General features: G+C 36.5%; 1 protein-coding gene across 2 annotated transcripts in view; it reads left to right on the forward strand.

Moving 5' to 3' along the window:
- baiap3 (BAI1 associated protein 3) overlaps nt 1-18,366 on the forward strand; it is a 41,484-nt gene that overhangs the window by 5,413 nt on the left and 17,705 nt on the right. Inside the window, exons 2-13 of one of the 2 annotated variants that reach the window (XM_032587124.1) lie at nt 3,230-3,372; nt 10,966-11,053; nt 11,940-12,023; nt 12,217-12,324; nt 12,790-12,849; nt 14,559-14,625; nt 14,909-15,122; nt 15,362-15,406; nt 16,886-16,963; nt 17,736-17,841; nt 17,941-18,048; nt 18,123-18,215. In XM_032587124.1, coding sequence (XP_032443015.1) covers nt 3,236-3,372; nt 10,966-11,053; nt 11,940-12,023; nt 12,217-12,324; nt 12,790-12,849; nt 14,559-14,625; nt 14,909-15,122; nt 15,362-15,406; nt 16,886-16,963; nt 17,736-17,841; nt 17,941-18,048; nt 18,123-18,215 — 1,188 coding nt within the window. In that variant the 5' untranslated portion in view covers nt 3,230-3,235. Of the gene's footprint in view, nt 1-3,229; nt 3,373-10,965; nt 11,054-11,939; nt 12,024-12,216; nt 12,325-12,789; nt 12,850-14,558; nt 14,626-14,908; nt 15,123-15,361; nt 15,407-16,885; nt 16,964-17,735; nt 17,842-17,940; nt 18,049-18,122; nt 18,216-18,366 lie in introns of those variants that run through there. The other variant, XM_032587122.1, reaches the window with a different exon arrangement.

The raw sequence follows: 18,366 nt of genomic DNA on the forward strand, positions 1-18,366 counted from the left end.
CTAAAATTTTCTTGAACTTCTTTTATTATTTATGCTCCTGTATACAAAGACCCAGCAACTCATTATATCTGAGTTCTCAGAGATTTATTGTGTCATCAAGGAAGTCAAGAGATGTTTCAGCAGTCAGAACAAGTCTTTTTGTTGTTGTTTTGTTTTGCTAACAATGATTTTGTCATTTATACTTTTAAGAAGCCACTATGTGTTACTACAAGTCACAGCTATCATAGAAAAGGTTATATAAGGTATAACTTGAAGAGCTCCAGTTTTTCTCAGGTGTTCATGGTGAATAACAACTGGTATTGTCATTAGAGAAGAACTAAAAACTGAAAACTTATAGTAACTTACTGTATGCTTGTCAGCCTCCTAGCTAGACACCAGACTGTTCTTTGGCTCAGACAATGATGCATCTTGTACCATGAATTTTGGACTTTCTCTGAGCCAGAACTCTGCGTGCATTCTGCTTTCCATTCTGTTGGCTCAGCGCTCCAAATTATTACACTCAAAGAGGCCAACATGTTTCATTTGCTGGATCCATTTGGTGTAAGCACTATGCTACTAAATAGGCAAACCTAAACTGTGCCATTCAAAACCAAGGGAGAAAAATGAATTAGCGTCGCCTCTAATGTGGACCACAACAACAAGCACCCTCTTCCTACAAGTACACCAGGCTAATTGTCCTCAAAACTACTGACAATGCTTCATGGCATCATTTTCACATTGACGCAAACACATAAGCCTGTCATCTGTTGAAAAGAGTAACTGACTGCAAGCCTGAGTGTGTCTGGCTGTCTCTGAAAACAACTATTCCATCAATCAAATCCCGTCTCTGTTTAGTCTTTGTTGCATGTTTTTTGTGCGTGTTTTGTTTCCTCTATTTTTCCCTGCTGCTCGCAACTGTTGGAGTTTAAAAAGATAAAAAAGATGCAGAGTTAAGCAGGTGGTGCTTGTTAACAGGGCTGTTAAAATTTATTTGCAGCATTTTTTCCTTTTTTGTCCCACTAAAATGTGACAGATCATCAAACATGTTTTGATATTAGACAAAGATACATTGAGTGAAACCAAAGTGTAGTGTTCAAATGGTGATTTCATTTACTAAAGGAATAGCCATCCAAACCAACATAGTGATGTGTGATTAACCCAAATAATTAGTTGTAGAACCCATGACAACTAATCCAGGGTTGTTTTTTTTACATCACAATGAAAAAATTTAGGTCAAATTCATTTTGGAGCTTTTGATTTTAATTAGCCACATTTGAGGGTTTTGAGTATGAACAACTTTTTTAAGGTAATATAACAGAATTTGAATCTGATTTAATTTCAGACTTTGACAAGGTCTCTTGTTTTTGATTTTTTGAGACAGTCAGAGGTAGATGTGTCGTTTGGGTGCACTTTCAAGGCTGTTAAACTCGGGTGCGCTTGAACTTAAACTCAAACTTGATGGCTTGATATTCTCATTCAGGACTTTCTGACAGAGAAATTCATGGTTCCATCAAGGAAGTCAAGTTATCCAGGTTCTGAAGCAGTCAGGAAGCCTCAGATCATCACACTACCATCACCAAATTTCAACAGATGTAACAGAACACACACCATTCTCAAAAGGAGATTTTAGTTATCGGTAGGGTTGTCCCTCTATTCTTTATTTGCTGGACAGACATTTTAAAATTTTAAATGTTTGGCTGTACAAGAAATTTACGTTTGTATGACTGAAAACTTTAAATCTGCTCATGCTGAACTTTTACTTAAAATATAAAATAAAACAGAGACTGCAGATTTTAGCAGGTGTGCAGCTACAGGGACTATAATAAATTATGCTTTGTTTCAATGAAGACTGCTTGAAATGAACATGCTGGTTCTGGTACGATTAAGAGAATTAACTAGTAATAAAAGTGAAAGCTGTTCTCAAATTAAAGTCCTTCCCTGAAGTCTTGCAAAAAAGGTCATAAGGAGGAACTGCAATCAAAATGAACCTCAATTTTGTTTGCTCACAGTCCCTGTTCTGTGTAAACTGACTTGATGCTGTGCATAGGAAATATTAAGTTTGATTCCTATACATGTTCTATTATTACATGCCACTCTTAGAATATGACAATATGTTCTGTTGTATAAAGCATCTCTGCTAGGAACAGTTTGTTCCATTCCTTTGTGTAGAGTAGGAACTGTGAGGTCATATGATTTAGACATGCTTAGAGGACTCCAGGAAGCCAAAATGAAAATTCACTTTGTGGCAAGTGGTTCCGAGTACGCCAACTCCGTCTCTGAGAATTGCTTAGCAACACATTGCCAATCTCTCTGAGGTCGCCTAGTAGGCTCATGTTGCTGTCACGATAACCCAAGAATAACTTTCTCTGCAATAATTGGATGACATTTGAAAAAAAATAAATAAATCCCACATGTTAATAAATAAGATAGAAAGTTATTATCTTACTGTGTGTTTTCTTCTCTAAATATGTCTTCTGCCTGTTTTTATAATAGAATTTATGTTTAGTTTTTGTCACCCAAATCCAATATCTGTAGTCAAGATGTGCATAGTTAAGAGGTTTAGGTTTTGTACAAACACATACTTTCAAAAGCTATGGCTTTGAAAGTGAATAATTCAAGACATTCACTTAAAAATCATAAATTCTCCTCTGGTAATTGTATGAAGTTAACTTGTTAGACTGAATAGTAAGAGATGCACAAAGTTAACAAGTGTCCTTCTTAAGCACAAACGTTTCCCAAATATTATCACTAGAGTCTGTGTTTGCACAGGATATGTTAATTCTAATTTTAATTATCCTTTAATAACATGCAGTAATTATTTCTATGTACATATAGGATTAAGGTGTCATTTCCTTTATTTTTTGTGCCTTTTCTCAAAACAAACCACATGCCAAAAAGCTTTTCCATTAACTAATCTGAGCGTAACAAAATTCATCTTTTAAGGTGATTTTTACTTTGCTTTTTTGATTATGTGTTTCATATAAATGGCAACAATTATTGCTTTAGAGTGTCTCTTCTATTTTTTTAAGCTTTACAAGAATATAAAAAAATATATACTTTGAACGTGCAAATTAATATTGTCCTGAATCTTGGGGTTGCTAAGTATTTACAGAGAGCTAAAAAAAATTATTATTAATGCTTTACTGAGTTAAAGCATAAAAACTGAGAGTATCTCTACCTAATTTTTGTATTAATTCTTACAAATGAATTAAAATAAATGTTTGATTTTTGTCATTTCTGTCTTTGCCAGTGAAACATGACGACACTGCTTGACCTGAAGAGCAGTGTGCTAAGGCAGGTCCAGAGGAGCCAGTCTCTGAGGACTCGGAGAGAGGCCCCGCCCGCTGCCAGCAGTCCCCTCACACACTGTCCTCCTGAGCCCTTACCTCGCAGGTGAGTCACTGTTGATCACACATACACAGATCATCACACAGAAGATGTTATAAAAGGTCACTCTCTCATCACCTGGTCTTGAGTAAGTACGACCTCAGATAAACAAATTATTAAGCTGAGACAAAATATTAAGCCTCCACATGATGAAGCTGAAATTCAGAAGTACCGTAATGTATAGAAAAGCTGCTAAACATCTTGCAGCAATGATAATTTTAAGGTAATTGCCTTCCATTCTAAATTGTGGGAGAATTTTGACCTTTGTTGCTTCACAGGTATTTCTTAAGGTCCATTTAAATTACAACTTATTGTAATTTTAAAAGTACTCTTTTCATAACACCTTTGAGTTCTAGTTTTATAATTGTAATATTCATAACTTTTACATTTCATGCACCAAGTAAAACAAGAATGACTGGATGTGTATAATTATATTTTTTATTTTATTCTTATTTTATTTTTTGCAATTTATGTTCTTATTATACAATTTGAACTAAACAGTAACACTTTTGTGAAATACATTGGTAAGAGGACTGACAACTGAATTTATTTTCACTTGCAAATAATGTTTTTACTGTGAAATGATGGATCCAAAACTTTCCAAACTGATAGGTCCAACAGATTTCCTTTTTTAATTTGAATCATTATTGCTGTTGTCTTTGCTTTTCAACATCATGGTAACAGAAACCTGAATGTTCCAATCAAACAGAAGGACAAACCTCTTGCTTTTACATATTTAATAGAAGTTGATGATATTCAGTGTTTTTGATTGAAAACACCTGACTGAATCATAAACCTTGCTTAAGGTTAAACATAAGTGTTCAGTCTGTACAAATCTATATTACTTTGTCTAAAACTGCCAGCTACTGCTTGAATTATTATTCGCTTGATTGTTCCCATTACGGATAAGTAATAGCTTTGCTTATGAGATTCTTTTTTTGTGAAAATAAAGCGCGGTCAAGGTACCTCAACAGATAATGACATGTCTTCAGAAATGGCAGCAAAAGCTCTGAAGTAATAATTCATGTTTGCTATTCATTTGTTTTCCACTGGCTGTGCTGGCGAAGCTACGGGTCATAATTTCTTGCTGGCACAATGTGATAATATATCACATTTGTACCTAAGCCATGGCTCACACTGAAAAAGTCATCCAGACACAGACTTCCCCCCTGTGACACATTAACCACACTGTTACATGCACAGACAGGCTCTTCAGGGATATAAATGCTGCTTGCTTGTAAAGCAGCTTTAAAACCTGGTTCTGATGTCAAAAAGCTTCCTGAATTTATTTCAGTGATAAACGTGGCTTCTCAGATCAGGGAGTAGTTTACCAAACCACTAGCATTTTCAATTTTTTCTCAGTTTATTCTCAATTTATTCCGGTCATGACTCTGCCAATGTGTTTTGTTTGAGGGGATCTTTTAATAATTCAAGTAGTTTAAAGAAAAATTTGGAATTTTTAGGGTCTAAACTTAATCCTAACTTCATGATAATTCAGACTAGAAAGGCAGAGAGTATTCTCCACTTCCATGAACACAACAGACCACTAGTAGCATGACGTTCTATCTCTAGAGTTTCTAAGAAACTGTGCTAGTTATTTTGCCGGCCACTTACGTTAGAAAGCTTAAATCGCTTTTGCTTTCAGCTTTTGCTATAGGATAATAAAATTCTCACTTTGAATTTATATAGTCCGTGATCTGGCATCAAGCTATGTTAAGTAAAGAGAAATATGTGAAAACATCTTAGATAGATTAGGCAATGACTGGTGCCTTGTTACAAAGTACACACTTGCTTAAAAGTTAATATTTCACAAAAACAAATTTCCTTAATTTCAGTGCCAAGATTAAAATAGCTTTTAATCAAATTACAAGAGTAGTAATCAGGGAGGAATGTCAGAGGGCTGACCAAGAACCCAATGGGCATGCACTTCACAAATAAGCAGTGTATGGCAGAGTGGCTGAACAGATATAGGCTGCTTGAATTTAGCCAGAAAAGACCTTAGAAATCATAAGACCAGGACAAAGAAAGTTATCTGATTTAATCAAACCAATAGAGAATTTTGTGTTTTGATCCTTAACACGGTAATATTTGTATTACCTTCGTATTTTGACCACAGATGATTAGCGATGCTGTAAAAACCTTGTAGCAAATTATGCCTAAATAGTAGCCAAAAAGCAATGCTTCACAATTAATTTGCCAGCATTTTGTATCTTGATTGAACATCAACCTCAATGTCTACATTTATTCTATCATTTCTCATATTTTTGCATCTCTATTTGCTTTCCTTTTGGCCAGTGGAGGGGCAGGCAGCGTAGTTCTCACTATGCGGTTTGATATGATAACTAATGAAGTCTCTCAGGTGAAAAGAGTCATCTCATATTTTCCAGTCTCATTCTGAGCTTCATCTCAACCCAGAAGTGATAGTATGAACCTGAGGTTTCTATGGCAACCCAAATACAGGCTGCTGTCACAATGTGAACCTTTACTTATAAAGACAACTACATCTATTTTTTACCAGGGAAGTTTACCACAGGTTTGTGTTGCATAGAGTTACATTTGGGATTTGAATGATTAAAGCTAGGTGTAAATAATAATACATGGTTTGATTAAAAAAAAAAAATTAATCCAGTGTCATTTTGTTTTATTTATTCTGTTTTAATGCCGCTCAAATATGGTCTGGAGCTTTTCATTAGCAGCTGATCGAAACTGACAGACAATGTCTCACCTTCTTCTCATTTTCCGTACCAGTTTCCTGGAGCTGCAGCCTTCCCACTGAGCCTCAGCTTGAGCGCTCATCATTAGATCCAGGCTGTTGATCTTTGTTATCCATTCAGACTGCTGCTGACCTGCCTGCACTCTCACTCTAATTGAGAATTTGCAAATGAGGCCGGGTAGATTTGGACTGCTTCGTTTGCAGCTGTTGACCCAGTGGTAGAGTCAGTCGTCAGAGTTGAGGCTCTCTGAGTAGACAGTGACTGGCAGACAGAGGACATAAACACTTAATTCAGTTGAGCACATTATTGGTTTTACCTCTGTGAGAACTGATTGTTAAATCTCTGGAAATGTTAAAATAATAATAATAATAATAAAAAAATAAAAATAACTCAGATGTGAGCTGGTCAGACTGTGAAGACAAACCCACAGGATTTATGTTTGATTGTATACTTCTGCTGGTTATTTACATGTTTAGTCTTCCCTCTGATTGCTTTCAGCAGTGGCAAATGTGATATTTCACACTTAATTTGCTTTCGTTTTAAATCTGAAACTTGCAGCAATGTCTTTAATAGCTTTGACTCCTTGTTGTCCCTGTACTGAAGCTATTACATCTTCATACTGGAGAAAATGAATTAGAATGTTGTTAACTAGGAATCCTGAATATGTCACATAGTTTACATAGATGTACTCAAAAGCTCATTTATAAATTATTATTCCTCATTAAACTAGAGATTTAAAAAAAGTTGTTTTAGAAATTTAAGTCAAAAAGTAAAACTTACATATTACATAGCAGCTATTGGAAACTGCATTTTATGTTATTGCCCACACAACCACATGGAAGACAGTTGTCCAGTAAAACCTCTGACATCCTCCACAATGGGTGTAGGCCACAAAAAGGCCTTGCTAAAGAGTACATTGTCCAAGCATATTAATGAAAAGATAAGTAGAAGGTAAAAGTGTGGGAAAAGCTGGTGCAAAAGCACCAGTTTTTGCACCAGTCTTGGATTGCTTCACAAGAGGATTGTGAACCAAGGCCCATTCGGGAGTTTGAGGGAAGTCCACAATTTGAGTTCTTTGTTTCAAGAGCCAACGGACAGACACATATCCAAGGCACAAATTTCAACTTTTATGCCCCTTCTGAACCAGAGATAACATCAAGGTAAGTCTTACCTTGGCAAGATTTGAGGAAAAACTTGACTGTTTTGTAGTGTTGCAATGTGCTCTTTTCAAATGAAACTGAATTCTGCATTTCATTTTGAAATCTCTGGTCCCACACTGGGGTTTGATGATGAATTGTCAATGATGTGGAAAGCTATGTCCTCTGGTGGAGTTTTGTGTTTCAGACAAAATAATGTGATTTTTCTATTGTACTTCAGTGTAGTTTTTCAAAAGCTATCTTTGTGTTGTGCCTAAGCAAAGACAAAATGTGTTTAACCTTTTTATTATTATTATTATTATTATTATTATTATTATTATTATTATTATTATTTTGGCACCAAAATATAATTGTCAAGTTACTGAATGGAGAGATGTAATTAGAGCCTTTGTGGTTGTTCTGGTTTTTCCGCTCTGAAGCTTTTCCACCTGTAATGTTTTGTTTGTTAATCAGAGACATAATTACAGTAAAACAAACAGTCTTTGTATCACTGAGATTGATCCTTGTTGTAAAGATCTTGTTTGCGATGCGAGATGCAGGCTTATATTGTTGTGTGACAGCCATGATAAGGCCAATTTTTTTAAAAAGAAGGATCTTATTTTGTTACAATCCAACTGGATGTCGCATTCTTTGTCATGCTTGGGATAACAGTGATGGGTACAAAACTAATTATTATTTATGCACGGCCATAGTATGTTTAAGTTTGCAGAGAGTGCATGCTGTCCCCTTCATACATCTATTTAAAGGTGCTTAAAACAATTCTCTTAAATAGAAGACTTACATGGGATTTGTACTTCCAATTTTTGCTGTGCCTCTGATTCGCTCTCTTCAGAGGAAAACATGATTGAAGCATCTGGATGAATTTTAAAAATAAATTAGAACATTTTTTTTCCCGTTTTTTTAAAGACTTGTTTCCTAGCAACATCAAATCACTGTTATTCTGGTTATGCTGGTGTGTTTGTGTGTCTGTGTGTGAGAAACAGAGAGAGAGACAAAGAGAGAAAGACAGATTGAAAGATGCATTTGAACTGTGTTTTTATATATGTGTAAATGTCAAATCAAAATAATCTGTGTGTAATTTTAATCAGTAGGGTTTTATTTCGTACCTGAAATGTATTGCCTCCCGTTCAAAATGAGACAACAATCTTCAGGCTGACCACCAGAGGATGAGACAACAACAATACCTTAGGCAAATGAACACAGTTGTAGAAAAAAACCAAGTGGCCCCAAATACAGGCCTTGATTTTATGTTCAAATTAAAACTCTAAACACCAAGGAACCAACTTTATAATCAGTCATAAGTGTCCAAGTTAACTTACATTTTTTCTTCATAGTTCTCTCTTCTTAGAAATCCTAAACCTCTTAGCTAAAGCCACAGCTGCAAAAACCTATTTAAATATTTTTCTCTGAGAGAGTCTTCTACAACTTCCAAAATGTTGGTAGATAACCGATAACCTATAACCTCACTCCTCAGCTGTCATCATGGAGGACTTGTAATTTTGTCTAAACTTTCTTAATTAAATACATTCGCTACTTTACTCAGAGCTGGTAGCCACATGCATCCTGGCTTTTCCAGATTCAAGTTAACAGCTTTTAAGCACAACTTCTTACAACCATAATTTTTTTAAAAAAAGCTTTTGATTGTCAGTTTTACATGCCAATAAACTCATCACCACATCTCATACTGGACTGTGAACCACACCATCAGTGGTTTAACTTATATTCTGTCAAATCACAAGATCATTCACTCACCTTAGTCACATTTTCAAGTTACTTACTAGTTATCATACAATTAGTTAATCCTAGTTATCCAACATGAAGCTCAATTCCTTATTCAAATTAGCTTAAAACATTTCTATCTAAGGAAAGGTGGCAGATTACGCTGAGTCATTGACTCAAATGCCAAATATACTGTATCTCAATATGCATTAAGCCATCTTAGCACTACTGCAGAAGCTAATATCTACAGTCTCCCTGACCTCTGCTGCTAATCAGTGGCAAGGAAAATGAATGGGGCTCCAAGATTGGTTGCTTTGTGCATGCCATTCAACAGTGTGTCAAGTTGTATTGCACAGAGGTACTTCAACTTCCCATTTTCTTTCAAATATTTCAAAAAAATCTACAAAAGCATTTGCTAAGCGTATTAGCAAATGTTTTATGAATAATTTGGATTCATGTTCTACATAAGAATCTGTGAATCTGCTTTTAGTGATCCATGAATTTGAGGGGTCCATTGTATTGCAGTATCCACAGCTTGTTTTCCTAAAACAACAATCTAAATTTCTGAGTTTTTTCAGAAAGACTGCCAGTGTCTTCAAATTTAGCTTGCTCTAAAGTAGACAAAGGTTGGGAGCTCAAAAGGGTAAAACAAAATAACTGCTGTTTTCCATTTGGCCTTCCTTATCTACTGAAACTCTTGTTTTTTGTTGACTTAAGAATCCTTTTGAATAGACTCTTGCTTCTCTGAACTTCGTCTGACTTTGTTTTAAACATCTCACAGCTACCTTTGAGTCTTTTACACTCATTAATACAGTTCACATCCGTGACTGTCGCACGCAGTGTGACCTAATAGCGTTTATTACAGCATTTACTGATTGAGAAAATCCTTTTTTTCGGTCACTCATCAGAGCTGATTAGGATAAAAATAAACCAACTCTAGTAAATAGCCAATTTGTTGGAAACCCACTAATTGTTTCATACTATAATACTGTGAGCTATAATCCCACTAGCTTTAATAGATTTATATGTATAGGAAATTAGAATTAATCTGTCATGTTGTCTAATAAACATCACACATTTCTCTGTGTATTTGGCCTGCCATCAGTGAAAATCCTCCCAGTTCTCCCAGCATGCCTTCTATTAGTCTCCATAAACACCCTCACGAGTTTACCATCCGCTCTCCCACCATGCTGAAAGTCAGTGGGTGCTGGGATGGGCTGCCATATGCCTGCTGCGAAGTGATGACGCTAATAAAGAAGGGAGTAGGGGCTCTTCTGCACAGTGTTGCCTGATAGATGAGAAAGAAGACAGAATCACAGTGGGAGGGGATAGTCAGGATGAGGCGTTAAAAAATAAAGGGAAAAAAAACACAGCCCGAGTGATTGTGCCGGTTCTGCTACAGCTCACATCAGGGCAGTTATGTTATTTCCATACAGCCTGAGAGGAAGGTACCCCTTGAGAGATTTGGGAGGGGGGAGAGGTTGGTGAGAGGGCGGATTTATTGGGGATTCCCAAGGTGTTCAGCCAGCTACCCTTTTTCTGAACATGCCCTCATCACCATGACAACTGTGACTAGCGGGAGTTTTGGGATTCATTCCCACCTGGAGGAAACAGAAAAGCATCATTTGCATATTGGGCACAACCCGACATATAAAATTTGATTAACATGCTTCATGCAGAGTGTAACTGAAAGCCTTCTAATGCTAGACAAGAGAAGGTGTTTATACATCTGATAAAAACACAGAACTGCAGGAGAGGAAGTCCTGTAGCACATTGATGTCATGTATCATGAATTGATAAACCCTGATCAAAATGTGTGTTAACAAGACGCTGTTTGATCTCACCAATGTCACCAAACATGGATGTGTGTTCACCTAATACTCATAAATATTCATGTGCCTAGCAAATCAGGTGATGCAGCCTATTTAGGTCAATCTATGTAGTTTGTCCTCTTATGATAAGTTGTAGAAATAAGAACAGTTTCTCATTTTGCTCCACTTTCTTGGCAGGATTTCAGGGGAAAGTGCGGAGTTCTTTGAGCGTATGAATGCCATCCTGCAGAAACAGGAGAACATGATGCGGGCAGCCCAGGCTGAGGTAACCCCAACCCAACTTCCACCTTTCCATCTGTTACACACTCGAAACGTGAACAGTTTGTGTAGCCAGCAGGGCACAGAGCTGTCTTTCAGCCCACCATCATGACCACTATGACGTCCACAGACAGACGGACTGGGTTAAACAGGGTGCTCAGAAAACTGGGAGCTCAGCTGTTGCACGCTGCTGTCGACTGATATGTTCAGACTTTACTGGCAGAGCAAGACATGACTGATGAGAGCAACTCATGACTTCACACCCAAATTACTGCATGTTAGCTCAGTAAAATGACACAAACGGAAACCGTCAACGTTGGTCAAGACGTGAATCATATCCACACTGCTTTAAAAATGGACAAACTAAAAGAAATTAAGTTTCTATTTGTAGTTGTGACATCGAAATTTAGTGGGATTTCTTTCTTCAGTTTTTAACATTAATTAAAAATGATCTTACTCAATAGTTTATGCTATTGTATAGATAGGCATTATTTTACAAAATTGTGATTTTTTTCTCACTTATGTATTATGTAAGAGTAAATAAATCTCAACTGTATGCAATATAACCCTTAAAGCTTATAACGATTTTAGTGTTAATGTAAATATCTAAATAAGAATAATGTGACCTTGTATAGATAATATCAGCCAAGCTCTTATTAATTGTGAATACAGCTTGTAATTTTCCATACAGTTCTGAAGTCCATGCTGATGACATTTACAGCTCCTTAGCCGTTTCTGATTGCTTTATTGTGTTTCCAGACCAACCTTTGTGAAGTATTTTCACCTGACTTAAGTGATACTTTCCAATATCTGACTGCGACCTCAGCTTCTCCTCTCTGATGACCAGCAGAACCTTTTTTATCAGAGCCTAAACTGAATTTGTCTCCTTGCAGTGCCAAAGAGGGCCATGCACAATGCCGCCACCACAAGAGCATGTGGACCAGGCCTTTATATCTGAAAGAGTCAGCAGGACAGAGGTGTGTCGGCTTGTTTTTTGCTATTTCCATTGTGTTTCAGCAGGAGTTATGTTTTAAAAGACGAAAAGAGGGGAAAGAAACGTGGCTTTTATCCCTGCTTGTGATGTGCAGCAGAGCAGAAATCATGTAGGGAAAAGAACTTGTGCATTTATCCTTCAAAGGAAGTTATTGAGTGGAGTGTGTTTTCATGTAGCTGGATCTGCTTTATGAGGAAGCTGTGTACACGGTGGTCAACAGGGTTGGCGTGCCTGCTCCAGAACATGTGAAAAGTGACGACGAGCTGTTTGCTTACCTGCTGAAGGTATCTGTCTGTGTGTCTGCCTTTCTGTCTGTCTGAGTGTCATGTAATAATCACAAGCACAACCATAGAACAGACTGTGTTCCTGGAGCTTCATTAAATTTCTGTCAGTAACACTGATGGTGGCCTCCCAGAGAGTGTTATTTGTTGTGAGGAGGCTGTAAGAATTCAAGCAGATGCTCTTGGCTCAAAACTGATTAAACATCAAAGCCCAGTTACACTTTGCACTGATATTCAGCTGTGATTACGCTGCACTAAGGATTGTAGCCTTTTGGTTGTCTGAAATGAAATGGGAGTCCTATTTCAAAGGGTTTTCCAACAGTTCAGGTACTAAAGAAACAAGCAAGAGTTTAAAACCACAGTAATGTTCAATTATTTCTTTTTTGCAAAAGCAGAATTAGCAGAATTAGCAAATATTACTGTTACATGTAACTACATAATAATAATTATATCAACATCTTTTTCAAGGTGTTTGACATGGGTGATGAGGAACATGAGATCATTCTTCAAAAAGTTCAAGAATCAAAGGTGAGGCATTTTACTCTGTCACCTTCTGAAGCTGACAATAGATGTACAGTTATGCCAACACTATAATGACACCATGATGATGCATCACACTGAGAGACAGGATTTTACAATACTGTTGGGTAAACAAAAAAAAAAACTACACTGATGTTTTTTCTAAATAATATTTAAAATGTTTCCTCAGCTGTTAGGAAACCAACTCTTGTCAGCCAGTCCAATGTTTTTCATCAGCCTAAGCTGTAAACAAAACAGGGCAACAACTACTTCCTGCTGTACTTCATAAAGACAGTCTCAAACATAGATTTACTAGAATGTTGGGCTTAAATGACATACCTTCACATGTGAGGCTTACATATATCCAAATTATCCTTTCCTGGAACTACAAAAGTAGTTCCCTGGGGCCATAAAGCATATCCTATAATTGCACTGATTTGACCACTATAAAATTATAAAATTACATGATAAACGAAGGAAAATTCTAAGGTAGGTAGTACTTTTTCATTTACCAGGAGCTTTTGATTATTATGCTTGGGAAATGAATTAGTAAGAATTTTTGTAGCAATAGATTTTAAGTTAGGAAGTTACTTGTACATGAGGCTTCCTCATGCATGGTTAATACCTAGCTGTTTTCAAGACTTTTAGCTCATCACCAAAAATAAATAAATCAAAGTACTGGTGGAACCATGCTAAAGTCTGGTCAACTAAGATAAAGGGTTTCCCGACAGTTCAGGTCGGTAAACCCAGTTCAGGTAAACTAGCAACTAAGATAGCACCTAAGCCATCTTAGGGTAACTAAGATAGTTACTTAAATGTCTAAAAAAAAAAAATTCATTGGTTATTGAGAAATTTATAAGTAATTTTCCATTTTTTCAGTTTCTAATTAAAATGTAAAATGAAAACATGTTTTTTAAAAATAGTTTTAAATAACTCCTACCTCATTTACTATCAGAAATACTTCTTGGTTGATTGAAAATCATCTCCAATTTAAATCTGCCAAGGGTCTGAATAATTTTGGTCTGTTTAAATATCCCTGTGACAGAATCATTGGTTACATGTTTATGCTGAAGATTATGGCTTTTTATTTCTGAGAAAAGAGACTCTCTCCTTCACTCAGCTGCTAAACAAGACAACACTCCTCCAATAGGAGCAGTTACTGCTTTGTGTCTGTGGATGTGTTTTGCATGAATGACTCTTTTTGGACCCCACAGTACAAGCAAACAAAAGAAAGAAAGAGAAGGGGTAAATTACAAGGTTCCAGCTAAATAAGTTATGGAGCGAAAAATGCATCAGGTCTCTTAGGCAAAACACGCCTGTAGAGGTTTTTAGCCAGACAATCTCATAAAAAAAGCAACTAGACAGCACTTCGCAAGACAAATTGCAATTTGAGATGAAATATCATCGCATTTTAATAGTGAGGTGTGTTATTACATACATACATATTTTTTTAAGTCTGTAGCAGTAATGCACTGACACCCTTGTTAATCTGGCAGAAATCAAAACCCAGATGAGGTTAAATTTTATAAGTTTAACAAAGCTTGTTATTAAGTCAAACTTTTCCAAATACCACTCCTTGCTAAACTGAAGCCTTATCTCCGTTTTGAATCTGTTCAGTCATGCAAGAATTTGATAAAATACACTCTTCCTTCGCAGCACATACTGATATTTGCCTGTTGGTTCGGGTTTCTTTAGTAATAAATATTCCTTTCTTACAGCGAGCCAGTTTTTCCTTGAGAGTCTCTGTTATGAAAGCAAAGAACCTGATGGCCAAGGATGCAAATGGTAAAAACATTCAAGCATGAGCTAAGTATTTTCTAATGGGAAACAATGTGTTTCATGAAATATACTTTGTCCTGTAGTAAAATGCGACCGAAATGCTTTTTTATTTGACTTCTTTGGATTAACCCCCCCACCCCCACTCACAAGCGCTTCTTAAAAGGTTTTTGAGTCATTTTGACCATTAGCAATGATTCACTGCAGGACTGTAAGAATTATTTTCAGTTGCCGATTTATCTAAGTACTGATGGATGTGAAAAAGCATTGTTTATTCCCTTCTCTATGACAGGGTACAGTGACCCCTACTGCATGCTGGGAATCCTGGTGGGTCAGAGCCCTCGAGAAACTGAGGAGAAAAAGGAGAGAAAGTTCAGCTTCAGAAAGAGGAGGGAAAAGCTGGAGAAACGCTCTAGCACCAAAGAAGTTTTACCTGCCAGATGCATTCAGGTGACCGAAGTCAAGCCAGAGACTCTAAACCCAGTGTGGGATGAACACTTTGTGTTGTGAGTACAAGAAAAACCTTTAAGCTTTCTGAAACGTGCTGTCCATGACGATTACTGTGTCACATGCAGAAATCACGGTTTCATTTGTTTCACACTAACGCCGCAAGTTGTTAGTTGTATGACCAGCTCACCACATATTCACTGCTGTGAGAGCAGAACTGAGGTGTTTAATGCCAATCTTAGTCATGAGGAGGATCAAAGGCCAATGTGTTTTTTCTGTTTTTCTTATCTGTTTTTAGTGAAATAGACGATGTTCACAATGACCTCTTGCATCTGGACATATGGTAAGTTGAGAACACAAGCAAAGCTGCTACAATGTAATTCTTTGCATATCAGTTATTCCTATTTTTTAATTGAGCTGCAGAAAAAGACCTTATAGTTTATAAGGGATGTCAAAGGAGATTTGATTTACTTTAAAATGAAGTTCTGTCTTTACTTAAAAATTGAGAAAATAAATAACATTATCGCCTCGTTTTTAACTGAACTTTACCATTATCCTATAGGTGTAAGAGTCTGAGACTGTGTAACAGACTGCCTTTAGACATGTTGAACTGTTTTTAAGCAGTTTTCACACAAATCTTTTGAACTGGGGATGTAAAAGCAGAGAGGATCTGCCCCTACATGCCTTATGGAGTCAGCAAAAGAACTAGACTGACACACTTACGTAGCTAGTTTCCTGCCTGACCCGAAGAGGGTGATGTTGAGTTTTTTCTGTGAAACTTAGCTTTAAGGGTTAGTTTGAAATTGTTGCGGAGTTTTGATGGTATCTGTAGATTTACACACCACGGGTCTCAATTACATGTTAGCTTGGAGCATTAAATGGTTTTATTTACTTTTTTAATAATCTCATAGTGATATTTACACTTTAAGTAAAAGGAACTAATGCTAACAAATGAGCAAGGTTTTATAAAACTCTATGTTTTAAAACAAACTTTAACTCCAAGTTTCCATCCTGCCTTATGTGTCCTGACTACACGATCAATCATGCTTACTTAACCAGCTTCATCGATGCAAACAAGATTATTCCATTCTTTTCACATGAAGTGCACATTCCCTTTTTTCCATTTAAGAACCAGAATAAGGCTTAGAGAACCTAGCCACTTCACACATTTTATGCCAAGAATGTGAACACAGTGCTTTCTTTGGTCCTACAGGGACTGGTTAAGCCTGCAAAAAGCTATCCTGGCACTCCTTGTACCTGTTACATACGTGGACAATGTCCTCTCAGGGGAACATGATTGTAATCTTTCTATAAATCCACGAAAAGCATGTGGACAAGAAAAGTTCCTGATTATAAGAGAAAGTCATGCACTAAATTACTTTATCCTGGAATCCTGAAACACTTGTTTGGTTAAGAAAGGTCGTCAACAAAGTTGTAGTCATTCTAGTGACTATTAGAATTTGTGCAATTAAATATTTAAATTATTCATCGCAACTGTAGGAGAGACACTTAGATAACACTTTACAAATACACATGTTTTTGGGGTTTTTTTGTACCGTAATTGTTTTTTATTTGTTTAGGGAATGGTCATGCATTACTTATTTGTAACATTTTTTCATCAAAATTTTTTTTGGCAGTTTTGGAGAATGTATACATTTCCTATTTGAAACTTGTTTCTACTCAGAAAGTATAAGTCGCTCAAAGTCATTCTATTCGACGCGTCATTTACTTCTCAGTTCTCCTCATGGTTTATCAAACTGAAACAGTAAACTAGAAGAAACTCAACCTTATGCTAACCTGTGAGTAATTTCTTTTTCTGCAGGGATCATGATGATGATGTATCTGTTGCGGAGGCTTGCAAAAAGCTCAACGAAGTCAGTGGGCTTCGAGGAATGGGCAGGTGAAAAATACATCAGTTTTCAATACTGTAAAAAAAAAAACAATTTAGATTTAAACATAAAAAAGCCTTTTTTAAAACAATGTTTTAAACAATATAATATTCTGTTTAACTGATTTTATTTGGCAATGTGGCTAATCAAAGTCAACCCATGATTTAACATTTACTTTATCACATATGGTCAGATTGTCCTGAATTGAGTTTTTTTTTTACTCAGGTTTCATATTAAAATCTGTTTTCTGTATCTACTAGTAGACGGTAAATATCTAGAAGGCCTTTTTCTTTGTGACTATTTCTGTTTACTGGTTGTTTTGATGTGTAAAGATGCAACAGGTCCTGATCCAGTGCAAAACCTGATGCATAATTGGTTCAGCAGTGAATTCACCCAGTCAGTATTGTGGCAGTAAACAGAAGATAAATTAAACCCATCAATAAAATGGTCACTTACATGTGAAAAAAGCATGAAGTGGCAGTTATTGAATGAAGAGGCCTTTGTATCCATTTGCTTAAAAAAACTAGCTATGTCCTGCTTGTTGATTCCACAGAAAATCATTTGATTTTTATCCTTTGAAAGCCGCTCACAGAAAAGCCAGCCGCCCATAAAGCTGTGCACACAGACAGCAGAGCCTGATAAATAGCAGACATGTCTAATGAAAACCTCCGAATGTCAATCACAACCAAGGGACCAGAGAATCATTTGCTCATGGTGAAAATGGCAAGATTTTAATTTCAAGTAATAAAACTGGAAATTAGTTGGGGTTTTTTTTCTTTCCAGGTATTTTAAGCAAATAGCAAAGTCAGTGCGTTCCAATGGCTCAGCATCATCGGGGTCTGAGGAGAACGTTGACGACTTCCTCGGATGCATCAACATTTCTTTGAATGTGAGCGACGATGTCTGTCCAATCAGCATGCAGAGCTACTACATCAAAACATGCAAAATCAAACTGGAAACAAAACTGTGAACTGACTATTTTTTGCAGGAAATTCCTGTTGCTGGATATGATACCTGGTTTAAGCTGGAGCCGCGGTCAAGTGCATCTAAAGTTCAGGGAGAATGTCACCTTATTCTGAAAGTCTTCACGAGCCAGGTTTCTACAGGACGTCATCAATTAAATGTGCACCTGTCTATTTGTACATCCTCTAATTAATGTTTTACTTTCAGAGAGACACAACTTTATCAAAGAGGGACACAAACGTCTCCATTCACAAGAAACTTCTGAGTCAGATTGTGGAATACGAGCATGCTCAAGTTAAGGTAAGATTTCTGCAGATTATTGGTTCAAATATGTTATACACCCAATACTGAGAAATTTTGTTTGTGACATTGTAGAATTTCTTATGTTTTTGTTTTTTTGTTATACTGAATATTTCAGACAAAATGTAACTGAGAGAATACAGATTACCTT

The sequence above is a fragment of the Xiphophorus hellerii genome, chromosome 16 (assembly GCF_003331165.1).
Source record: "Xiphophorus hellerii strain 12219 chromosome 16, Xiphophorus_hellerii-4.1, whole genome shotgun sequence".
NCBI lineage: Eukaryota > Metazoa > Chordata > Actinopteri > Cyprinodontiformes > Poeciliidae > Xiphophorus > Xiphophorus hellerii.